The 27543-nt window shown below is 38.7% G+C and overlaps 1 protein-coding gene across 2 annotated transcripts in view; it reads right to left on the bottom strand.

Annotated features, from left to right (window-relative positions):
* Window positions 1-547: 547 nt before the first annotated feature.
* Window positions 548-27543, bottom strand: part of pvalb7 (parvalbumin 7) — a 29502-nt gene continuing 2506 nt past the window's right edge. The window contains exons 2-5 of one of the 2 annotated variants that reach the window (XM_039765334.1): window positions 17791-17859; window positions 8095-8227; window positions 6363-6472; window positions 548-850 (exon numbers count right to left, since the gene is read on the bottom strand). In XM_039765334.1, the coding sequence (XP_039621268.1) occupies window positions 822-850; window positions 6363-6472; window positions 8095-8227; window positions 17791-17851 (333 nt within the window). In that variant the 5' untranslated portion in view covers window positions 17852-17859 and the 3' untranslated portion in view covers window positions 548-821. Of the gene's footprint in view, window positions 851-3102; window positions 3400-6362; window positions 6473-8094; window positions 8228-17790; window positions 17860-27543 lie in introns of those variants that run through there. The other variant, XM_039765333.1, reaches the window with a different exon arrangement.

Genomic DNA, 27543 nt, shown 5'->3' with positions numbered 1-27543 from the left:
AAATATATTCATTTAATTTGTCATTCCAACGAATGGTGCATCACAAACATTTGTAGTAATTCATTTTATTATTAGTAATGATTGTGATGCACCATCTGTTGGAATGACAAATGTAATGTATTTCATTACTTATGTACATTATAAAATACATTTCAACAGAGGGCACACTGCAAACACTGATGCTGAATATTCTAAAGTCTAACTATAGAAACACTAACTATATAATTAGCTCACGCTCCTGTTTTATGTATGTTATAGTGCCTTACCTATTTACCTAAAAACCTAACTTACTGCCTTATCTCATAATTTATGCAAGGTAGAAGGTTGTGTGGCTCAGTGTTTATAAAACAGCATATTCTGACTTTGTTATATTAGTTATTCCTTATTTTTTTCCTTTCAATATCCCTGTGGCAACTTGAGTTCCCTGGACTCCCCTTAAAGTGTAATGTTAATTTGTTATGGCTATCTGTTCAAATGAAATTTTCTAGTAAAGAAACGAAAACATGAAGAAAAAACACCAGTCTTGTACAAGAAAAAAAAAATGGACTTTTTGTTTCTTTCGTTCGTTTCTTTTTATTGTAATTCACCACAACTTCCAGTGCATTTCACAAAAAAACGTCACCGGGCTGCATTGTGCAGAGACTGGGTTTTGGTTCTTTCTTTCTTTTTTTGTTTTTCCTTCAGGAAGACAATTCAATATAAAAAAAAGGAAATAAATATGAGCTGTTTACAGGGTGGTGCCCTTCTTGAGGAAAAATTGGTGAGAGACATCGGTATGCTAAGGACAGGGACGGGGAGGGATTAGATTGGTCAATGCCGTCTTATGATTCAGCCACCAGAGTAGCAAATTCTGTAATACAAAAGAGAAGAAGATACAGAGGTTAAGAAGGCACAGTGTAGAGTCCTACAGGCATGTAACATCATCTAGTGCCACTTTTGTACCCTCTGCCCATCTAGGAATTCATTCTTTAGTCTCACATGTACAGCAGCACACTATGATAAATGCTGGATTTTCTTAATTTGTTGGTCGTCAATACTATTTACTGCTTAAGCTTTAATTACACAAGCTCTTAAAAGGTCTTTATAAGGGTTTTATACAGTAGAGCTGTTAATAACTGATTTCTTAATGAAAAAAAGAAAATGTCAAGCAATTACAAAGTTAGAACAATCTGGACGAGAACAGGCCATTCACTCTAATAAAGCCTGCCAGTCCCATTCACTTGATTCTTCTAAAATAACATCAAGTCAAGTTTTGAAAGTCCCTAACATCCCTGAAGTCTTCCTAATTCCTAACTTCCTAATATTTGTGTGAAATTTACCCTTAACAAGTTTCCAACTGTGTCCCCATGTTCTTGATGAACTCATTTTAAAATAATAGTCCTAATCCACTAGACTAAGACCCTTCATAATTTTAAACACTTCAATCATGTCTCCTCTTATTTTTCTTTTGTTTAAACTGTAAAGGCTCAGCTCTTTTAATCTTTCCTCATAACTCATCCCCTGTAGCCCTGGAATCGGCCCAGTTGCTCTTCTCTGGATCTTTTCTAGAGCTGCTATGTCTTTTTTGAACCCTGGAGACCAAAACTGCACACAGTACTCCAGATAAGGCCTCACCAGTGTTTAATATTAATAGAAGATACACCACAGATTCCCACAGGGCATGCGGGGTCTTGGAGTTTTGTGCAGCCTTGTTGGGTTCCATGGGGCCGCCAGGGAGTTGTGGAGCCCTTAATGGACTTAAGCCACACCTGGGAGTGATTCCAGGTAATTCTATAGCACCACCTGGAGCACACACAGGAGTAGAAAAAAATGAGCCAACTCACTCTATTCAAAGAGACAGGGTCGGGAGGTGAAGGACAAAGCTTGCTGGGAGAGGAGTGGAGGCAGGAGAGGAGGAGGAGGAGGAAGAAGATGAAGAAGAAGAAGAAAGAAGAAGGGACTGAGCATTACTGCTGGTGCTTTTGTACTGTGCTCTGTAGTGGGGAGCGGCCACCCTATGATAACATAAATGGGTGTTGGCTTGGACTTGTCTCTGTGCCTGACTGTGTCCAGGTTTGGACAGCTCGGTATGAACAACTAAGCATAAGAGTGAGGTCATGAGGGTCTGGGGACAGACTTAAAGCGGCCGAATCTTTTCAGTTTAAACTAGGTTTAAAAAGGCTAAGAGGAGACATGATAGACATATCATATATATATACAGTACTGTGGTGAGCTGGCGCCCTGTCTGGGGTTTGTTCCCTGCCTTGCGCCCTGTGTTGGCTGTGATTGGCTCCAGCAGACCCCCATGACCCTGTAGTTAGGATATATAGGGGGTTGGATAATAGATGGATGCATATATACTATATATATATATATATATATATATATATATATATATATATATATATATATATATATATATATATATATATATATATATATATATATATATATATATATATATATATATATATATATATATATATATATATATATATGTGTATATATATATATATATATATATATATGTATGTGTATATATATATATATATATATATATATGTATGTGTATATATATATATATATATATATATATATGTATGTGTATATATATATATATATATATATATATATATAAAATCAACATCTGTCTGTCTGCTTTTCACAAGAGAATTACTTAGCAGTTTTAATAGTTTTTTTTTTTTCTCAATAATTTGCTTGAACATTCCGGTTGATTTTGCAACTTCTCTCATTGCGCTAAGTAGCATAGTTCCCTTGCAGTACTGATTTATTTGCACAAATCCAACAGAGACACAGCGGGCTGAGGGGAAGGGGGTGGGGCCCTCCTCACTCACGAGGCAGTCTCGGGGCGCACCTTATATCCGCTCAGCTAGTGATCGTCTGTCTGTCTGTCTGCTTTTCACAAAAGAACTACTTAACAGTTTAGATCTGGCTTTTCTCTAGAATTTGCTCGAACACTCCGGTTGATTTTGAGGTTTCTCTCATCACGCTAAGAATAATAGCTCATTTGCAGGAGCAATATATTCACTGTAATCGAACACTTCGGGGGCAGTGGGATGTCGCGGTTTTGGGTGATAGTCTTTAAAAAAAATGGACTTTTTGTTTCTTTCGTTCGTTTCTTTTTATTGTAATTCACCACAACTTCCAGTGCATTTCACAAAAAAACGTCACCGGGCTGCATTGTGCAGAGACTGGGTTTTGGTTCTTTCTTTCTTTTTTTGTTTTTCCTTCAGGAAGACAATTCAATATAAAAAAAAGGAAATAAATATGAGCTGTTTACAGGGTGGTGCCCTTCTTGAGGAAAAATTGGTGAGAGACATCGGTATGCTAAGGACAGGGACGGGGAGGGATCAGATTGGTCAATGCCGTCTTATGATTCAGCCACCAGAGTAGCAAATTCTGTAATACAAAAGAGAAGAAGATACAGAGGTTAAGAAGGCACAGTGTAGAGTCCTACAGGCATGTAACATCATCTAGTGCCACTTTTGTACCCTCTGCCCATCTAGGAATTCATTCTTTAGTCTCACATGTACAGCAGCACACTATGATAAATGCTGGATTTTCTTAATTTGTTGGTCGTCAATACTATTTACTGCTTAAGCTTTAATTACACAAGCTCTTAAAAGGTCTTTATAAGGGTTTTATACAGTAGAGCTGTTACTAACTGATTTCTTAATGAAAAAAAGAAAATGTCAAGCAATTACAAAGTTAGAACAATCTGGACGAGAACAGGCCATTCACTCTAATAAAGCCTGCCAGTCCCATTCACTTGATTCTTCTAAAATAACATCAAGTCAAGTTTTGAAAGTCCCTAACATCCCTGAAGTCTTCCTAATTCCTAACTTCCTAATATTTGTGTGAAATTTACCCTTAACAAGTTTCCAACTGTGTCCCCATGTTCTTGATGAACTCATTTTAAAATAATAGTCCTAATCCACTAGACTAAGACCCTTCATAATTTTAAACACTTCAATCATGTCTCCTCTTATTTTTCTTTTGTTTAAACTGTAAAGGCTCAGCTCTTTTAATCTTTCCTCATAACTCATCCCCTGTAGCCCTGGAATCGGCCCAGTTGCTCTTCTCTGGATCTTTTCTAGAGCTGCTATGTCTTTTTTGTACCCTGGAGACCAAAACTGCACACAGTACTCCAGATAAGGCCTCACCAGTGTTTAATATTAATAGAAGATACACCACAGATTCCCACAGGGCATGCGGGGTCTTGGAGTTTTGTGCAGCCTTGTTGGGTTCCATGGGGGCCGCCAGGGGGAGTTGTGGAGCCCCTTAATGGACTTAAGCCACACCTGGGAGTGATTCCAGGTAATTCTATAGCACCACCTGGAGCACACACAGGAGTAGAAAAAAATGAGCCAACTCACTCTATTCAAAGAGACAGGGTCGGGAGGTGAAGGACAAAGCTTGCTGGGAGAGGAGTGGAGGCAGGAGAGGAGGAGGAGGAGGAAGAAGATGAAGAAGAAGAAGAAAGAAGAAGGGACTGAGCATTACTGCTGGTGCTTTTGTACTGTGCTCTGTAGTGGGGAGCGGCCACCCTATGATAACATAAATGGGTGTTGGCTTGGACTTGTCTCTGTGCCTGACTGTGTCCAGGTTTGGACAGCTCCGGTATGAACAACTAAGCATAAGAGTGAGGTCATGAGGGTCTGGGGACAGACTTAAAGCGGCCGAATCTTTTCAGTTTAAACTAGGTTTAAAAAGGCTAAGAGGAGACATGATAGACATATCATATATATATACAGTACTGTGGTGAGCTGGCGCCCTGCCTGGGGTTTGTTCCCTGCCTTGCGCCCTGTGTTGGCTGTGATTGGCTCCAGCAGACCCCCATGACCCTGTAGTTAGGATATAGGGGGTTGGATAATAGATGGATGCATATATACTATATATATATATATATATATATATATATATATATGGATATATATATATATATATATATATATATATATATATATATATATATATATATATATATATATATATATATATATATATATATATATATATATATATATATATATATATATATATATATATATGTGTGTGTATATATATATATATATATATATATATATATATATACATATATATATATATGTGTATGTGTATATATATATATATATATATATATATATATATAAATCCAACATCTGTCTGTCTGCTTTTCACAAGAGAATTACTTAACGGATTTTAATAGTTTTTTTTTTTTTTCTCAATAATTTGCTTGAACATTCCGGTTGATTTTGCAACTTCTCTCATTGCGCTAAGTAGCATAGTTCCCTTGCAGTACTGATTTATTTGCACAAATCCAACAGAGACACAGCGGGCTGAGGGGAAGGGGGTGGGGCCCTCCTCACTCACGAGGCAGTCTCGGGGCGCACCTTATATCCGCTCAGCTAGTGATCGTCTGTCTGTCTGTCTGCTTTTCACAAAAGAACTACTTAACGGATTTAGATCTGGCTTTTCTCTAGAATTTCCTCGAACACTCCGGTTGATTTTGAGGTTTCTCTCATCACGCTAAGAATAATAGCTCATTTGCAGGAGCAATATATTCACTGTAATCCGAGACAGAGGCTGTGCGCCGAGGGGAGGGGGAAACGGTGATGTCAGGAGTGGGGAGTCGGTCTGCCGCTGTGTTTTGGAGTGTACCTTGCCTCTGCTTAGCTCATGATACCTTTTTGTTTATTGATTTTTAAAGTTTGTCCAGTTTCACTACTACGTGGGCGGAGCCAGTGGGGACAGCTGGTGTGTATATATACAGAGGGGACTGGGCAGTCTAATGGTCTGGAATCCCTACAGATTTTATTTTTTTTCTCCAGCCGTCTGGAGTTTTGTTTTTGTTTTTCCTGTCCCCCCTGACCATTGGACCTTACTCTATGTTAATTAATGTTGACTTATTTTGTTTTCTTATTGTGTCTTTTATTTTTCTATTCTTTATTATGTAAAGCACTTTGAGCTACTGTTTGTATGAAAATGTGCTATAGAAATAAATGTTGTTGTTGTTATAAATATATATATATATATATATATATATATATATATATATATATATATATATATATATATACAGTATATGTTTTATATATATATATATATATATATATATATAAATATATATATATATATGTGTGTGTGTGTGTGTGTAGAGATAATAATGTTTGTAATATTTAATTATATTAATAGCTGCTTGCATTTAATCCTAAATTGTTCATCTCGTGACATTCCTTTAGAACATATTTTTAATTTCTAGGTACTCCAGAAACAGTAGGAATGGCCTTGCCTTCACGTTCATGATATAACCTATACAGAGGTTTACATTTCTCCCCCTCATTTTAAGTGTCAGCACTTACCATCAATGCCGATTTTGCCATCTCCGTCCTTGTCACCCGCTTTCATAAATTTTTTGGTTTCAGCATCAGACAGGTCTCTGCCATCTTTAGAAAAACCCTTCATCACAAACCTGGAGAATGAAGTGAGAAAAAGGAAAAAAAAAAGAAAAAGCAGCTGTCATGTTAAACTGGAAAGGTTGGCATTCTGTAGCTCTGCCAACTATTTTCAGATTTCAAAAGATAAACAATGCATGGCCAACTTCCCACACAGACATTCAGATGTGATGGAAGGTTGCAATGGTTGTTTTGCTCATCCAGCGGAGCTGTTCTAAAATAACAGATGCTGTGTAACATACCAGAAACACACAGATGTCCAGTACTTTCAAGATCAAGACAAATAAACTATATCTAATCTAATCAAGGTTCCAGTCTCAATAGTTCATGTGCACTACCAGGTTGCTGTGCTGCATGTGCTTGACGCTTAGCAGATGCTGGGACTGTCATTCTGTTTTATTTTATCTCATAAATGGCTTCTGTAATTTGCTTCAGATTTAGCAGATGTTGCTGCTTTTCTTTTTCTTTCTGCCATGTCATCGTCTTGATCAGCTTCCTTATGTAGTTTGACACATGAAAGACACAAACCAAAATAACTTTGCTCAGGTTGCCTCTAACCACCAAGATATGGCCACATGTGATGTGGTTATAGATGGACAGCGCCTACCCAAAAAGGTCCTCTACCAACCCAATGAAAATTTGCAAAAATAAAGTTTCCGCCCTTACATATCCACATGCTTACCCAAGGATAACACCCTAATAGTGTCAAAGTTATGTGCCATCTTTCATGTAGAAGGGCAAGACACAGTCCACATTATTTCGATTTGAAAAAAAAAAAAAATCCTATGGAGTTGCTTCTTAACAAATAAATACACACACTACTGTGCTACCTATTTAAGATAATTAACATAGACCTCAGGGTTAATGTTTGCAGTACACCATCTATTGGAATGTACTGTATTTTGTAATGAATGTAGTAATGAAATGCATTGCATTTGTCACTCTACCAAATGGTGCATCGCAAATATCTAGGGTAATAAAATACATTGGTACAGCTGGAATGCCAACCGTAATGCATATGTGTCTGTTATATACCTTTTGTTATGGGATCTGTAAAAGCAGTTTTGGAATATCAAATACATTACATTTCATTACTATAAATGTTTGTGATGTACTATCTGTTGCAATGAGAAATGCAAGGCGTATTTGAAATGGGATTTGTAAAAGCAGTGTTAATGTTGGTGTTGCGCCATCTGTTGGAATAATAGAGATATGAAAACTGGACAGACACAATTGGATATATTGTGCGGAGATACCACACAGCTCTATAATCCAGAGTTTCAACCCACCCCATGTTTTCCAAATCTCCTTGACATATTAGTGTTCATTATGTATGTTTTCATGATAGTCCTACACGTACATATTTAATAATGCAGAAATTACTGAGTTATTGCTATAATCTGGTAATATCACATTCTGTACTAACTGGCAAAGTGTGGAGTTTATCTATCTATCTATCTATCTATCTATCTATCTATCTATCTATCTATCTATCTATCTATCTATCTTGCCTAATATAATAAAATATCTATCTATCTATCTATCTATCTATCTATCTATCTATCTATCTATCTATCTATCTATCTATCTATCTATCTATCTATCTATCTATCTATCTTTATCTTTACTTGGCACTTACTTGAGTTCCTCTTCCTCAATGAAGCCACTGTGGTCCTGATCCAGAATCTGAAAGACCTTTTTGACCTCATCTGGAGTTTTCTTCTTTAGACCAACCATCTCAAAAAACTTTTTGTGGTCAAAGGACTCTGCAGCTGTAGGAAACAAGACAGCATAAAGTCAAAGATTCAGTAAATCTAAGTGTCTGCTTTGTGTCTTGCTTTTTTAAAGACTTTCTACTATTTTTTTTTTAAACATAAAGAAACTTCCAGGAGGAATCTTTCTCTGTTGGGCCATTGAGCAAAGCCCTTAACCTGAAAATTGCTTCAAGGGTGCAATACAATGGCTAACCACGAACTCTGATCTTCAAAGGTTATGCCGAAAAAAAAAAAAAGTTTTTTTTTGTTCTTTAGGCTTTGAATTTTTTTTTTTTTTTCTGGTGGCATACCATTGGGGCAGCCTTTGGAATACCATGAGCTCCTATTGGAATGTGTTTGGGAAATAGTGAATAAATGGTATGTTCATCAAAATATGTTGATAAATTTAGCAAAACCTGTTAATGAAAGTACTTAGTAGGAAAAATATAAGAAGGACTAAGAGTAATCCAGATAGTAGTGTGACTGCCCTTCTAATCAAGATACAGTTATCAGCCTCCTGATAGAGATAACTTTCATGCAGAACTAATGTAATCAAACACTATATATATATATATATATATATATATATATATATATATATATATATATATATATATATATATATATATATATATATATATATATATTGTCAGAGGTGGCTGGGGTGGCGACCCCACCGGGATGCCCAGGAGGACCGGAGGAGGGCTTGCACCTTCCCCAGACCATCTATGGGCGACCGCCCTGGTTCCTTTGGGGGCCAAAGAGCTTTGAAGCTCCACCCTGTAGGGGCCCGTGGTCCTTTGGAGCCCTGGACCTCAGCACTTCCGCCACACCAGGAAGTGCTGGGGGGAAGAAGAGCAGGGACACCCGGAGTGCTTTCAGGGATGCAGCCGGCACTTCCTCCACACAGGGGCATGTCGGCGGGTGATTGCCGGAACCCACCTGGAGCACATCCGGGTGATTATAAAAGGGGCCGCCTCCCTTCATTCAGGGGGAGAGTATATATATATATTGTGGAGGTTGACCCGGGCAGCACAGACAGGCAGACACCATCATTGTCACCCAAACACACGTTTATTCACCACTATTTACAATAAGTGCACCACAAAACCCCCCAAAGTCCTGGCCACACAGGCGCTCCAGGTGCTCCCTGGCAATCTCCCGCTGACACGCCCCTGTGTGGAAGAAGTGCCGGCTGTTCTCCCGGCAGCTTTCCGGGTGTCCTCCTAAATCTTCCCCCCAGCACTTCCTGGTGTGGTGGAAGTGCTAAGGTCCAGGGTCCCCAAGGCATTGGGGCGCCTCCTGGTGGTGACCACGGGCACCTACAGGGTGGGGCTTCCACGCCCTGAACCCATGGCCCCCAAAGCAACCAGGAAGGCGGCCCCCACGTGATCCCAGATGGGCACACGCCCACTTCCGGTCCTCCAAGGCGTCCCAGCCGGGTCGTGGCCCCTGGCACCTTCGACAATATATATACAATCACACACGCACACATACACACACACACACACACTAGGGCCAATTTAGTATTGTCAATCCCCCTAACATGCATGTCTTTGGACAGTCGGAGGAATCCCACACAGGCATGGAGACAACATGCAAACTCCACTCAGAGAGGAATCAGGATTATTATTACGTATAAGAGACAAATTCCTAATAGGAATAGGTTTTTTATAATGAAAGGCAAGGAGGCATATATATATATATATATATATATATATATATATATATATATATATATATATATATATATATATATATATATATATATATATATATATATATATATATAGTATATTCAGTTTATACTAACCTTACTCTTATTCTATGTTAATTAATGTTGACTTATTTTGTTTTCTTATTGTGTCTTTTATTTTTCTATTCTTTATTATGTAAAGCACTTTAAGCTACTGTTTGTATGAAAATGTGCTATATAAATAAATGTTGTTGTTGTTGTTTTATATATATATATATATATATATATATATATATATATATATATATATATATATATATATATATATATATATATATATATATATATCCATCCATTATCTAATCCACTATATCCTAACTACAGGGTTACGGGAGTCTGCTGGAGCCAAAACCAGCCAACACAGGGTGCAAGGCAGGAAATAAACCCTGGGCAGGGTACTATGGAGGAATATTTCGGACAAAATGAAATAAATAAATAAATGCGTAAATAAATAAAAGTACTGTGAAATGTGAGCATAAATAAATAAATGTGTCATGAAATGACAGCCTTAATAAATAAATATGTCATGAAATGAGAGCATAAATAAATAAATGTGTCACGAAATATGTTTTTCGTTGCTTATTTATTTATTTCATTTTGTCCGTAACATTCCTGCAAACCGTCATGAAATACGGCTTGAAATAAAACTGTCACTTTCACTCATCAAAGTTGAGAGGGTGGGCTCTAACACGCCCTCTAGTTACTGATTGGTGAATCGATAGCACAAGAATTAATTAGAAAAATGCTTACTACTGCCGATTAAATGGATTCTGCCGAAGATATTACGCATTTCACAGAGAGAATTAAAGATTTATCGGAAGAAATTACAATGTTGGCGGCCCTTTTAGAACTGAGTATTTGACCCTTGTTTTACGAGTAGAAAGTCAGTTGCATATTCGCAGCTACTTTTTCAAACAACTGTACAGCTCTAATCAGTGGTAAAGTTGTTCAGTTCAAAATATTAGTTGGAGCTGCTTTGGGCATTCCATGTCAAAGTACCTAAACTAATACAGCCGTTGCAGCTTACCGTATATCAAACTGGCTCATTCACCTTGTGATCATCTTCTCCAAATACACCATATAGATTTGCAATCTGTTGTACTTTTAAACCGCATAACAGAAGGTGTTCTATTGACTCAGCTGGAATGTCAAAGGATGGACGTCCAGAGCAGAGAACTGCGTCACCTGAACTGGAGTGTAGTCGAGTCCGTTCCACCTGTTCTTCGATAATTTCAAAAACAGTTTCATCTATATCGGAGTCTAAAAGGGCCGCCAACATTGTAATTTCTTCCGATAAATCTTCAATTCTCTCTCTGAAATACGTAATATCTTCGGCAGAATCCATTTCATCGGCAGTAGTAAGCATTTTTCTAATTAATTCTTGTGCTATCGATTCACCAATCAGTAACTAGAGGGCGTGTTAGAGCCCACCCTCTCAACTTTGACGAGTGAAAGTGACAGTTTTATTTCAAGCCGTATTTCATGACGGTTTGCAGGAATGTTACGGACAAAATGAAATAAATAAATAAGCAACGAAAAACATATTTCGTGACACATTTATTTATTTATGCTCTCATTTCATGACATATTTATTTATTAAGGCTGTCATTTCATGACACATTTATTTATTTATGCTCACATTTCACAGTACTTTTATTTATTTACGCATTTATTTATTTATTTATTTATTTAATTTTGTCCGAAATATTCCTCCATAGGGTACCAGCCCAACACAGATTTATATATATATATATATATATATATATATATATATATATATATTAAAATGTACCAAGCAGTTATATGGGAATGATATATTTTTTTCTTTTAACCAATATTTTCATCTTGATTTTCATTCTACTTTTCCTAGGTGTTCTAATTTTTTTAATTAATCCATTATTTACTAATTATTGGATGCTAAAGTACTTGCAGCCTTTCATTATTCTGTGTTGTTTGCCAGCGTGTCTGCTCTGCTCATTTTTAATTCTCATTAATAAGATGCAACGAAGTGGGAAAACTGCACAGAGCAAGGGCAAAATATAATGAAGTCAACAAAAGAGAGTTACGCATTTAAACACAGTATATAGCAAAAGCCGAAATATTTCTAAATGTCTTATAAATGTAAAAATCATGCAAATGTCTTATAAATGTGAAAATCATGCTGATGTGCTTTTCTGAATGTAGAATAAAAGAAAAATAATACCAGCTAATTAAATGAGATCAGTGCTATCAGTTGTTGTCACTGATTAGGAATCTGGTTGGAACCAAAACTTGCAACCACAGTGTGCTGCCAGGACCAAGTTTGGGAAACACTGCACTATATTCATATGTGTTATATAAGGGAAATAAAATGATAAACACATTCTAATAGGGGTCATTCTCTTTGGAAAAAAAAAAAAAATCCAAATATTACATTGTCTTCAAATGACTATCTGTTGAGGAAAGGTTAAGGGTCCAATCAGGGCCATCTTAACATATGGGCACAATGGGCCCACGATGTTTCTGATGCATATGTGTGCTTATGTTTTGCTATCTAAACATCGGCCCCAGTTCGGTGCTTCTCCAGGGACCTATGATGCTGTTAACATGGCCCTGAATCCAATAAGATAACCAACATGCAGGGTGGTCTTTAGTAGAATAGTTTGAATCAGTGCTTGAAGAAGGTTAGTTTGAATCAGTGCTCAGCGGTGTGCAGTACTGGCACCTCTTCTAAATTCAATATGAAGTACTGCAGCCTTTTCTTAGCATACCGGTGAGTACTGACACCTTTTCAGAAATCGTCCCTGGGGAACCTCACTTCAATTAATTGTTATTTTATAGCGACAATTTATATTTCACCATCCCATCATGTTTTCTTACAGTACCAGTGAATCGTCATCATAAACAGAGTACCGCCAGTAATTTGGTTGCACTGGTTTGTATCCTAGTCTTTGCAGAGTTTGCATGTTATTCCAGGGTCTGTGTGGGTTTTCCACCTGGTCCCCTATGTGATTATAAGTGGGCTCTGGTGTCCCCTCCATGGTTATTTCCTGAGGTTACTAAAATAGGCTCTGGCCCCAACTCAACCCTGATCTGGATTCATCAATGTGAAACGCTTAAAGCAGATGGCTTCTGTTCACCTCATGGGGTTGCATCATCCTTCCTGTGGTTTCATTCATCATGAAGGGGACTTGGGGAAGCTCATGTTGCAGTGTTGCGGTGATGTAATTTCTGCCACTCCAATGAGTAAGCAGAATGTTTTCCAAGAGGATCTCGTGGTAATAAGTGTGACTTTGGCAATTAAGTCGTATCACCAAATGTACACTTTTAGAAACAGGTTGCGCAACGAAGGTTACAACAGACAATTGTTTTCTTTTAAAATGCTTCTTTGTTTTGAAATGTGTAAATGTACTGAGGGGCGGCACGGTGGTGCAGTGGGTAGCGCGAAGACCCGGGTTCACTTCCCGGGTCCTCCCTGCATGGAGTTTGCATGTTCTCCCCGTGTCTGCTTGGGTTTCCTCCCACAGTCCACAGACATGTAGGTTAGGTGCATTGGCGATCTTACATTGTCCCTAGTGTGTGCTTGGTGTGTGGTTATATGTGTGTGCGCGCCCTGCCCAGGGTTTGTTCCCTGCTTTGCGCCCTGTGTTGGCTGGGATTGACTCCAGCAGAACCCTGTGACCCTGTAGTTAGGATATAGTGGGTTTGATAATGGATGGATGAATAGATCAATGTACTGACATTCTCAAAGCTGCTGAATCCAATTCAGGATTAAAATAGCATTGGACACAACACCGAAACCCCCTCTGATCTGTGCCAGTCTATCAAAAGGGGCTGACTTCTTCACACAACACCCATGGAGAATCATCGATCTACCTAACACTCACAACTTTGGGGATGGTGGCGGGGAAAATGAAGCTACAAGTGTGTCCCAGGACTTAAGGACATGCCATACTCCGACAGACTTAGAGAATTAAACCTGTTGAGTCTCAAGCAGAGGAGACCGTGTTGGGGACATCATGCATGTCTTCAAAATCCTCAAAGGCATTGACACAGCAAACCAGCAGAATTCTTTCCATTTAAAGATGAATCATGTACTCGACTACGTGAGTGAAAATTCAGGGGAAGTGTATTTAAGACAGAAGCCAGGAAGCAGTTACTCAAAGAGTCATTGAAATCTGGAATGAGCTACCGAGCCACGTAGTTGAAGGAGAAACCCTGACAACCTTTAAGAAGAATCTGAATGAGATATTGGGACAGCTCAGCTATTAGTTAAACAAACAAGCTTGATGGACTGAATGGTCTCCTCTCATCTGTCAGTGTTCTTATGAAAAGCCCAAGTGGGCACAGAGAAAATAAAAATGCCCATATAGGTCTGTGGGGAAGACTTCAGAAAGACACGTTCAGTGATGGAATTGAAACCCAGGATCTATGCAGCAGCGGTGCTAGCCATACTGCTTGAGTGTCTTTTTATACTTTAGGTAAAATTAATATAGAGGAGTGGCATGGCTCTTAATGTCTCCATTCACTTCAGGTGACATGCCTGCTGTATTGAATCTTTAGTTTCTCTTTGTGTTTATGTTGGTCTTTGCCAGCCATGACAGTTCACCCCCTACTTTCCAAAAAAATGTGCCTGTTAGTTAACTACTCTGCTTGAGCATATGTTTTACTTAAATTACTCATCCATGGCTGCCTCTCAACTTTCACCCATTGCTAACTTTCTGTGACCGTAACCAGAGGAAGAATGTAGGTGATGCACAGTGTACCTGTACCAAAAATTAATGGTATGGTATAAACTTCAGCTTCCCTCCCAATCTATAACTTTCCCTAGAAACCTGCTAGTTTAATGTAGAATGGTGTCTGTTTGTAGACTTCACAGGCTTAAATGTGATTGAGACCTCATGGTTACCTCCCCACCTTACTACTTCTCAAGGTAATTGAGATGTCAAGGCCATCAAGAGAGATGTGGTATGCAGTGTAGCATGATGGCATGGCACACCAGGGAGGCTGGAGTAAGATGGGGACTTTTGGACTGGAGAGCTGGTTTTGAAACTGGTACTGAGGTCTGAAAGCTGGTATAGAGTCAAAGTAATTTTTTTTATTACGGATCCAACACTAGAAGAAGGTGATGAAAATTTATGATTTCTCAAATCGTTGTGGTGCTTGTGTCATGTTTAACTGCTACCTGTTTAGGTCTTCAATAAAGTGGGGTTAACTACTGTGATCAACACGTCAGCAGAACTACACAAAAGTGTTTTCCTGACTATCCAGTTTCAATCCTATCCTCATAGTGATCTTCAAGCAAGAATCAAATTCAAGTGGTCTGCTTGAATGCTCAGAGTTGGAGAGGATATCCTAACTGAGATTGAGATTATCAAATGGGCTACTGCTCATTATCACATCCTTAAAGGGTGATGCTGATGAAGAGACATTTGAGTAGTGGGAGAAGAATGCAAACACGCAGTGTGTGGAGTGGATAATGCAGGGTATACTTCATGTGGATATAACTGAGTGCTGCTATTCCTGCTGCCTCTTCTATTTATGTAATATGTTCTCCATGTTTGTCATTATGCTTTACTATGCTTTAAATAAGCTGATTCATTCTGAAAAGATCAGTTCACCCATCTCTCCACTTACCATACCTGCTTAAACCCAAGGCCAGGTCGTTCCTTGTGCCTAAGGTTTCCAGGGTAGGGCCATGGGAAGCCAAAGCCTATCCTAGCAGCACTGGGGGCAACAGAGGACCCAACTCTAAATGAGACCCCTGGATAATTGTGGAGTCAAGGCATTCAAAACTGGGAAATGGTATTTCACAAATCTGTTATCAGCAATTCATATTTATTTATGGAACCTGTTATGGATCTTCTGGATCCAAACGTAGTTCACCTATGGCATCTTTATTTATAAGATGTTGCTATCTATCTATCTATCTATCTATCTATCTATCTATCTATCTATCTATCTATCTATCTTGCCTACTATACTAAAATATCTATCTATCTATCTATCTATCTATCTATCTATCTATCTATCTATCTATCTATCTATCTATCTATCTATCTATCTATCTATTCGGTTGGCATACCCCTAGAATGAAAGGAAAGGCGAAGGCAGCTACTTGCTGATACTGCCTCCCCCAAAATGCTAGATGGCAGCTCCACTGGAGTATAGCAGTGCCCCAGATTCCCTCAGGGTATCCTGGGACTTGCAGTTTGGATTCTCAGCCCTGTTGGGTGCCATGGCTTCCACCGGGGGAGCTATCGAAGGACCTGGGGACTCTTCCTTTCCATATAGCCCCAGAAATATGAGGAAGTCACGAGGACGGAAGCCCCGAAGTACTTCCTGGGCTGAACAAAAAAGGCAGTTCTTCATTAGACCCAGAAGTGCTGGCAAGTCATGCGGTTGGAAGGACAGAAGCACTTCCGGGTCAAGGACTATTTAAAGGACTGATGAGAACCCAGCAAGCGAGCTGGAGTATCACACATTCACGTCTGAGGATCACCTTCCTGAAGGTGAAGGGTTGCTTTTGCTGCACAGAGAGGACGCCCAGTGAGGTCAATTGACTCTGCCTCTTTCAGTTAGAGAACTGTATATTTGAGGCGCTCCCTGAAGGTGGCACAGCAGCCCTATATTTTGTTTGTTTGCACCACAGATCACTTTTTTTTTGTCACATTTTTCCTTATTGATTAAACGGGATGACCTGGTGTGCACCCCAACATTTATTTTAGATCCTGTGTCATACCTCACATGACCACACTATCTGTCTCTTGAAACACAAAGTGATATGAGTAAAATCATCCATGAAAGAAAAGCTTCATGCTTGTAACACGGATGACTAGAGCACATGACACAACTGTGACTTTGTTTTTTGCTTTGTAAAAATGCCATTTTTGTTTTCCCTAAATAATAAGGTTAGTTGGAACATTTCTGAATGACAGGGTTGGAAATGCTGCAGAATTAGTCACATTTTGAGTGTCTTGCTAAATTAAATACGTAGTTATCCATCCATCCATCCATCCATTATCCAACCTGCTATATCCTAACTACAGGGTCACGGGGGTCTGCTGGAGCCAAACCCAGCCAACACAGGGCACAAGGCAGGAAACAAACCCCGGGCAGGGTGCCAGCCCACCGCAGGGCACACACACACCCACACACCAAGCACACACACTAGGGACAATTTAGAAATACCAATGCACCTAACCTACATGTCTTTGGACTGTGGGAGGAAACCCACGCAGAGAACATGCAAACTCCATGCAGGAATACGTAGTTATACAAGCAAAATACATAAATAGACACATAAACATGTTGGAAATGAGCAAATAGTTAAATAAATATTATATAATTAGAGCATTAATTAGTTTGATATTTAACTTGTTGCTACACTTTAAAATTTAACGGAGCTCCATCTTAAAATGATTGTCAGGCCAGTTGCTTAATATCTGTTGGCAGATGGATAACTTGCCATGGTCTGACCTTTGCATGTTACCCAGTAATGTACACTGAAGTTTACTGGATGGACGTATTTATTTATTTATTTTTGGCAGGATATTTAAAAGGAAAAATGTCTGGAACGAAAAGCAGAGTAACGCGAGTTGTGCATCGCAAAGGCAACATGGACAAACATTCCAACTCTCGTGTAAATCAATTTCTCTTCGTGAACTCCTCTGGGCATTCAGGCTACTGGAGAGGCTTGAACTTTGGTGTTCCCCTGTGTACTTACAATCATTACGTCTAAAAATAACGCCAGAGAATCCTCGGCCGCCTCTCCTCAGCTGGAGGTGTTAAGTTCTGCATTTGACTTAAGCAATGCTATGGCCATTTATAGCAAGCACTTCCTTACCCTTGAATGCTCCCACAGCCTTAGAGATGTCATCAGCTTTCAGCAGATCAGTCATCAACATGTTTACAGCTGTTGAAAAGGAGAAGGAGAGCAGGAGTTAAATGGAGGGTCTGTCAGTACCATCTACAGAAGTCTGTTACAGGCCAAGACATAAACAAGCATTTATTAGGGCTGCTTAACCTTTTCATGAACTCTTGTTCCCTTGACATGGTTTTGCTGTACTTTCATGACCTTGTCTACTGAATATCCTGTACTTGGTGACCACAGCATACATCTGACTAGAAGGAATAGCCACCATTTGACTGGACTAAATTGAGTGGAAACACTTAGCCAGTTGACAGCAGACCATGTAGTAATAATTTCAAATAAATGATAACTACGATCAAACTGATGTAGACATTTTTGCCTGTTTTGGAATGATCACCGGTAAAATGTGAAGAATTATAACATGATGTTTATCTACTCATCCTGTATTAAAGACACTTAACCCTCATCCATGAATGCCATTTTTATAATGTTTCCATCTTGCAGACAATTTTAAACTGGTTAAATCTGCCTAAAAAGCAATACAATAACTTCAGAAATTTTATTACCTCTGAAATGAAGTAAATGTGATGTAAATTTTCAATGGTTTACCTTTGTAATAGTAACGCGTGTTCAGTGTTCACCAAATCATATAAAATACAGTCATAGTAGCACTAAAACAAGACGTCAGTTACACGTCTGATTCGCATACAGAACAGTCACTCAGAATCTGCCTCAACTTCAGTTTGTTTGCAGGCCAGACACACAAGGGGACGCTCTGAATGTTCCTAGCAAACCAGAAGTTGGCACTGGGAGCAAGCGGCCTTTATCTTTCTCTCCTTTGTCCTTCGGCACATGAGACAGCGTCGTTTCTTAGCTACATTTGCTACATCTCCACCGGGCTGTTTCATCATCAGCTTTTGTTTCCTCATCACTTGACACAGTGTCACTTCCATCATCATTGTGCTCTTCATTTGAGTTGTCTGATGTATCGAAATCCGACAACTTCTTCAATATTTAAGCCAGGGCTTCACTTGCATTGAATTTCTGTGTTGGTCGTTGACTCCTTGTTCATAAACACATCAACTGGACTTGCTCCTCAATAAACTATACACCAGCAATGTCTCAGGCAGGACTAAGAAAATCAAAACTAAGGAAAATACAAATTTAAATAGAAAACTCAAATGTAAAATATAAAATGAAGCAAAAACGCTCGTGCAAAAATAGTAATGTTTCCATGAATGGGGGGGTCTCAGAGACCCCCAACTACTTTGTGCTACTGTAGCACTTATTTGCACTAAGCTATTGAGAAGCGGATTTCTGCACATTTTTCAAGACAACACAAAATGAAAGTCAGAAGCTTTAATGGCCGTCGTATTAGACTGGTGTCTTTCAACATCTACAACAAGATGCTGCAGATGTTCTATCAGACGGTTGTGGCGAGCACCTTATTCTACTGGTGGTGTGCTGGGGAGGCAGCATAAAGAAGAGGGACGCCTCACGACTGGACAAACTGGTGAAGAAGGCAGGCTCTATTGTTGGCACAAAGCTGGACAGTTTGAAATCTGTGGCAGAGCGACGGGCGCTGAGCAGGCTCCTGTCAATCATGGAGAATCCACTGAATCCACTGAACAGGATCATCTCCAGACAGAGGAGCAGCTTCAGCGACAGACTGCTGTCACCATCCTGCTCCACTGACAGACTGAGGAGACCTCACACTATGCATCTCTTCTGTTCCACCCTTGGGTAAACGCTAACATTATTCAATTTAATATTGTTCTTTACCAGTATGCTGCTGCTGGAGTATGTGAATTTCCCCTTGGGATTAATAAAGTATTGGTAGACTAACACATGAAGAAAAACTGAACTAAGCCTGAGTTGATATGCAGCAGGAAATCACAAACCCTCTGCTATCTATCTATCTATCTATCTATCTATCTATCTATCTATCTATCTATCTATCTATCTATCTATCTATCTATCTATCTATCTATTACCTTGAAAGGAAAAGAATTTTAAAAATCTGTGACTGGGGGTCTTGGAGACACCCCTATTCACAGATGAGGGTTAATGCTGCTAATTATCAGACTACCACAGCCTATCCTGCCAGTAGTGGGCACAAAGCAGGAACCAGCCCTGAGTCGGGGTGCTAGTGCACCACGAAGAACACTTATGTACACCCCAAAAGCACTAATCTTTGAGGTGTAAATCAGGTAAGACAGAAGAAAAGCCATTCAGAATTCACACAAGTAGTGACCAGGCTGGGGTTTGATTGCAAAACTAGTATCATGTGCTAACCAGTGACCCATAATGCGACCTACCAGCAATGTTTCTTACATTGAATGGTATTGTCATGTTTGTGAGCCTTCCTTACAATTGTAGCAAAGCCTCAACATATAAAATTAATGGAGTGGCTACTAAGTGGACCACTTATCCTTCCCACTTGATAGGCTCCTTTATTAGTGACAGCATCATAAGTCCAGACTATGCTGAATTGTATGAAGTGAGAAGGGGCCTGAGTTGTCTCGAAAGCTGGCATATTGTAATCTTTTTAGTTACCTAATGAAAAGGGTCATTTTGCTTGACTTTTCACTACATCCATAATGGCTAACACAGTACAGCACCTTAGTACTACTGAATTTGAGTGAACAAAGAACAACAACTATGCTCAATGGTGTATAGGCAGCCACTCAAAAACATACAAGCAGGTATGGCCCAGTCATGACTTGAGAGGTCGATGGAGGATGACAGAGCGTGTTGTCTGCACAGGTAACCATCAATGATCTATCACTGAGTGCATCACAGTGAAGTCAAATATTGTATTTCAAGCTGCTCTGCCTAATTTAGTCTGCTACAAATATGGCAAGGCAACTAAGCAACCCCCTCTTAACAAATTCTACTCATATCTGAAGAAAGAAAAAACACAGACACTAAGCTTTGCTTGCATGGAAGTGAGGAACACCAATATTGAACCCTGGCAGACTAGAAAAATATTAGCTTGTCTGATGTACCCCTGGTCCTACTGATTGATCTTGGTGGCAAAACCAGGATATTCAAGCAATTCAGAGTAATTGCTGTGGTTTAATTACTCTGTGATAGTCCGAATTCCAGTTCAGGATATGCTAAGGTTCTGAATAGGTCTGAATCCTGCTTAGACGTTAAGTGAATTAGGATGAAGGACAAATTAATGATAAACATGTCAAGAAATCAGCCCCAACTTGGAATAATCTCTACTAGGTTATGACTGTTTACTCCTTGTGAGAACATCTGTCGGTGTGAAATAACCCACCCAGGTAGTGTCACGCTTACAGTACAGCAATAATAGGCTTGAACAAGGCTGGAATAAGACCTCACAGGACCCTGTGTGATTTAGCTTCTTAGTCGTTTGTACTTCTAATAATGCAGAATGCGTGGACATCGGGTCATTTCCTTCAGCGTGGTATATCTCACTTTTAATTTCGGTGCAAGACTTGATTGCTTTATCACCTACGGATGGGAACTGTCACCCTTGATCATTTCATTGAGTGGAGGAGGGATATTGGTGAAAGGGTCTGTTGCCGTCATGGACTCCTGCGTGGGTATCCAGAATGATCTCGTACTTTATGGGTAGATCTGCCCATAAACTTAAGCAAACGGTTTGTTTGGTTTTGGCCCACTTGGCCCAACTTTAGTTGAGCACTTTATTTTTGCTCTCCTGGTTTTGACCTTACCTGAAAAGGACTACAAATCTAGTTCACGTTATTATTATTATTATTATTATTATTATTATTATTATTATTATTGTGATGCTTGTCCTTTTAATTATATTACTTCAGGTCTACATTTAAGTTGTAGTTTGTTGTGTCATGGTGCAATTCAAAATTTAGATTTTTCTTGGCCCACGTCTTTGTCATTTATTCATTTCATATGCTGTCCATGTAAAGGATTTTTTTTTCCTCATTTGCTGTTTTAGGTTTTTTTTCCCCATTTGCTCTTTAGTTGTTATAGCGCTTGATGTTTGGCTTCCATTTTTGTTCTTCAAACATAGTTAATAATATTTTTCTTCTTCTTCTTCTTCTTCTTCTTCTTCTTCTTATTATTATTATTATTATTATGTAACTTTGACTTTCGAGTTTTGTTTTGCTCCAACACTTTGGTTGATCAATTTTTTTTGCTCTCCTGGTTTTGACCTTACCTGAAAAGGACTACACATCTAGTTTACATTATTATTATTATTATTATTATTATTATTATTATTATTATTATCGTGATGCTTGTCCTTTTAATTCTACTCCTTAAGTTGTAGTTCGTTGCGTTGTAGTCCATTTCAACATTTTGAATTTTCTTGGCCCACATCTTTGTCATTTATTCATTTCGGATGTTGTCCATGTAAAGGTTTTTTTTCCCCATTTGCTCTTTAGTTGTTCTAAGGCTTGATGTTTGCCTTCCATTTTTGTTCTTTGAGCATAGTTAATTATAATAATTCTTCTTTTTCTTCTTCTTCCTCTTCTTCTTCTTATTATTATTGTTATGTGACTTTGATTTTTTAGTTTTGTTTTGCTCCAACACTTTGGTTGCTCAATTTATATTTACTCTCCTGGTTTTGACCTTACCTGAAATGAACAACAAATCTAGTTTACATTATTATTATTATTATTATTATTATTATTATTATTATTATTATTATTATTATTATTATCTTTTTAATTCTCTTCCTTCAGGTCTACATTTCAGTGCTGCGGTTCAACATTTCGATTTTTCGCAGCCGCGTGCCTTGTCGGTGTGTCCCTGACCACACAAACTTTCTAAGACGAGAATCTGCACGTCTTTATTATGAAACAGTGATCTATATCACCTTTCATTTGAGTCTTACAATGTCAGGTTGCCTTTCTTTTTGAAGCTTTACACGCACAAGTCGATACAGAGATAAAGGACACGAGCTCATGTCTCGAGCATTGCCACACACAGGATGAGGGCTTGCGGGAGGCGCGCGACTTGTCAGCAATCCAAATGTGCAGTCTTGAGGTTAAGCCGTTACTTTCTCAGCTGCTTTACTGCACTGCTTCCGTCAGAAATCAAATCTCCCGTTTCGTAAATGTCAGAATGTTTAATTTGTCTCCTATTCGTTGCGTCCTACTTCGAAATAAAAAAGTGAATCCCCTTTTCTCGGTTTGCGTTTATAAACATTGACTTACACGCCGCAACAGGTTGCTGAGGTCGGAGGCCGAACGGACTGCTCGCCAGTCATACTGTATGTGGTATTTCCTAAAGGCGAACACTGAGAATCTCTCATTACACTCGTTAACTCCTGAGTCTAAATTTAACAACCGCTGAGAATCTGAGCCTCTCTCAGCCGAGCAATTTATACGGATCTGAGACCGGGGAGAGAGAAGATATGACGCGAATTTACATTCTCCGCAGCCTCTGTCCTCGTTAGGTTCTCGTTACTCAGCACGCTCTTTGCCGCAAGCCTAGATGTCAGCCAGCCAGCCGAGATGTTTGCTTTTAAACCTGATACGCGGGATATGGATACTTTTGAAAATGTTTTGCTTCTGCACGTATAGAAACAATTCACTTTCAAGGTACAATAGAAAATATTTCTGGTGTCCTCTTTTTATCTGTCAGAGTGGATTATCTTTAATGCATAATGAGTTACCCTCTTAAGACACTGGAGTGATGGAAGAACAAACGCGTATTTGCCATCTAGGTGGATCTGTTAGTTGATAATCAGGCAGCAAGACCTAGAGAGAGATAGATAGATAGATAGATAGATAGATAGATAGATAGATAGATAGATAGATAGATAGATAGATAGAGTTCAAGTAGGCCATATGCAATGACGACAGCCAGCTAATATTAATATCATAGTAAGAACCTTCAACTTAATTTAACCATTTGATCTCCCTGCTTCACACAGCTGGAAATAAAGGAAGACAAAGAGAAAAGAACTGCCAACGAGTGGCCTATTTATTCAGGAGTGATAAGCTTCTCAATAAGGAGACCAGGGTTTGTGTCCTATGCGTTGCTGTCGTGGAGTTTGCACCTTCTACTCTTGTTAGCATCCGTTTCCTCCTGCAGTTCTAAAGACATGGAAGTTTTGTAAATTAGACCTATAGTGTGTGTGCTTGTGTGTGTGTGTGTGTGTTCACTCTATGATAGGCTGTCACCCTCTGCAGGTGTTCTTCCAACCTTGAAACCTACAATTGAAAGGATTTAGGCTCCACAGCTTCTCCACAACACTGCATTAAGAAAATGGGTGGATTACTAGAGTATTTCCAGTAACTGTGGAAGTGACTTCTTGTTTTACTTTGTGTGCAAACAACTGATTTAATGTACTTAAATGTTTACTAATTTTGAAGCCCAAATGTCAGAATACACTGTTATAAATATTGTTTTTAAACACTTTAATGGATTGTGTGGTTCCTCTTAGACCCATTGCTTGACAAAAAAAAAAAAAAATAATAAATCATCATTTTGTGAAGAGTTCTTTATATATGTAGTTCAATGGTTTTCAACCGGGGGCACAAAGTAACAAAAAGGGGGGTGCAAAGATGTGAAAAAAAGAAAACAAGAATCAAAAATATGAAAAAAAAAAAACATCTGTTGAAACCAAAACAAATTAACTTAAACTACACTCTGATACTAGAACAACAGATATAGAGTTAGATAAATGTCAATAAAAGTTAAGTAGGTATAATAAAATATGCATCTACATTTCAAAAAAAATGTTAGGGGGCGCGATTAAAACTGTTAGGAAAACTCTGGTCGCAAATACTTAACGGTTGAGAAACGCTGATGTAGTTGGTTCTTTGTGCTTTGACAAGGTTTCTAATATGTGGACATCACAGAAATTTGTAATGTTGGTAGACTAACACATGAAGAAAAACTGAACTAAGCCTGAGTTGCTATGCAGCAGGAAATCACAAACCCTCTGCTATCTATCTATCTATCTATCTATCTATCTATCTATCTATCTATCTATCTATCTATCTATCTATCTATCTATCTATCTATCTATCTATCTATCTATCTATCTATCTATCCTGCCTACTATACTAAAGTATCTATCTATCATCTATCATCTACAGATCTATCTATCTATCTATCATCTATCTATCTATCTATCTATCACTGGGGACTAGTTTAAAATTATCTATCTATCTATCTATCTATCTATCTATCTATCTATCTTCTTGACTACTATACTAAAATTGGGTTTATCTGGAGCATCAGGATCTACCCATCTATCAGATCAGGAGATCTATAAAATCTATCTATCTATCTATCTAAGTGAACCCATCTATCTATCTATCTATCTATCTATCTATCTTCTTGACTACTATACTAAAATTGTTATCTATCTATCTAATCCAACCCGCTATATCCTAACTACAGGGTCACAGGGGTCTGCTAGAGCCAATCCCAGCCAACACAGCCCACCACAGAGCAAACCCACACACACAGCCACACCAAGTACACACTGGGGACAGTTTAGAATTGCCAATGCACCTAACCTGCTAAGCTGGAGCACCAGGAGGAAACCACGCAGACACAGGGCACCTTTGAACCCAGGTCTTCTTACTGCATGGTAGCAGCACTACCCACTGCACCACTCATACTAAAATTAATATCTATCTATTTATCTAATCTTGACTACTATGCTAAAATTGTTATCTATCTATCTATCTATCTATCTATCTATCTATCTATCTATCTATCTATCTATCTATCTATCTATCTATCTATCTATCATGGTTATTTATGGAACCTGCAGCTGGTCTAATTAATAAAGACCATTTCTGGTGCCTTTATTTGCATGGTTCACTTTGTAATCAAAAAGGTTCCCCTTTGACGTCGCTCTGAAGAACCACTATGGCACCTTAATTTTAAGAGTGTGGTGTAAAATTAGAAATACTCAAAGATAATTAATAAAACAACACTTCACCAAGTTCCATTTTGTAAGTAACTAGTGTTCAAAATGTGTTTACAGAACATTTATTTAAAAAGTGACTGAATCAGTTGCATCAATGACAGGTGGCTTTACAGTCAGTAAATGTAAGTACACAGATAGTCACCTATAATTAGGTTTTGCTTGGAGGGAAGTCACCTTATTTAGAGCAGACCCTGAGAAAAATAGCACCATTGTTTTCCACTTTGCATTGTGTTAGAAGCACACATTTTAAAACGAAGAAGCAACTGGCAGTAAGCTAACTAGAGTGCCCGTCTCTGAAAGACACTGCAGCTCTTGCTTGTGTAAGTTATTCCTACAGCAATGAAGAAAGTGAGCCATGTTGCTGGAATGACCTCCTCCATAATTACCACAAGGAAATAATTGTAAATAGCTTAGTAACGCCACCCACATAATTAACTGTGCAAAGAAACAAAGAGTAGGGCTAATTAACCAATCAACGTGATGTATGAGAACTCGTTTGGTGCACAATTTAGGACTTTAAAACAAATGGGCTCACCGAAGCAATGTACAGTAAATAAACTAAGACAGAATGTGCCAATGGGATTAAATATTCAGTACAGTGTGAGATGGAGGACAATATGCCTTCTGTTGTGTTCAACCTCTTCAAAATATATCTGTCTATCTGTGACTTGTCTAACTGGATTTTTTCAAATTTAGTTTTAAAAGACATCACTCTCAGGTCACATAATTCTTAAACTATCGGATTGTAACGAAATTTAGAGATTGATTTTTGTTTAAAATTGGACTGGAACGTGAAGGAAAAGTAGCGCCATCTCCTCATTTACATTAGATATTATTATTGTTATTATTATTAATAATAATAACTATACTTTACATACTGTATATACACAGGTTGGCAAAACGGAAGAGATGAAGTGGAAGCCCCTTTCAGACAAATCCGTTCTATAAATGAGCAGTGCAGCTCACCATCCCCGTGTCGCCCTTTGCTGTCCCCACACTGCCAAGCTAACAAGGTGGTCTGTGTACATCAAAGTAACAAGAAGCGCTGCGCTCAGATTTTTGTGTCTCAATTCAGAACGAAGACTTTCAGAACTTATACGAAGCGATCCAATTCAACGATGTGATGACGGGAGGCAGGAACAAACACAAACAGCTGGGCACAAAAATGGAATATTTTGAAATTGGGAATAACGTTATGGTGACTTAATTTTTCGGAATCATCTGTTTCTTGAGCATTGATTGATATATCGATTGATTCATTGATTTTATTGTATTAACATAACAATGCCCAATGCGCAAGGCAGATCGCGGTTACTGGAGTTTGTCCAAACACCACTGGCCTCAAGGCAGGAAATAAACAACAATTACAGGACACCGCAGGGTCCTCTTGGTCATTCATACATCGCCAGTCAGCCTATCCAGCACGTGCTTGTTTGATACGGCATGAAACGTCGGAACACCCGGTGGAAAACCTCCTGGAGAAGAAAAATAAAGACTCGATCCAAATAAACCAACAGACGCGAACAGAAATGACTCCCGATCTAAGCACTGCGCCACCCTTCGCCTAATCAATAAACAACATCTCTAGCGCTGCATCTGTAAGACGCATATTTAAATACATTATACATTATGAATTCCAAGTAGAATTTCCAGAACTCATCCACCGTTTATTAAAGCCACCTCTCTGTCGTCTCCCTGTTTTTCAGGCTCGTATAGCGTCTCATTCTTGAAAAAAGGACCACGAGAAGAAGATCCGCGACTGGACTGAAGATCGAGTTTTAAACCGACCGGGCAATTCATCAAGGTATCGAATGATG

The sequence above is a fragment of the Polypterus senegalus genome, chromosome 10 (genome assembly GCF_016835505.1).
Source record: "Polypterus senegalus isolate Bchr_013 chromosome 10, ASM1683550v1, whole genome shotgun sequence".
NCBI lineage: Eukaryota > Metazoa > Chordata > Cladistia > Polypteriformes > Polypteridae > Polypterus > Polypterus senegalus.
This window is presented reverse-complemented; position numbering and strand designations above follow the sequence as displayed.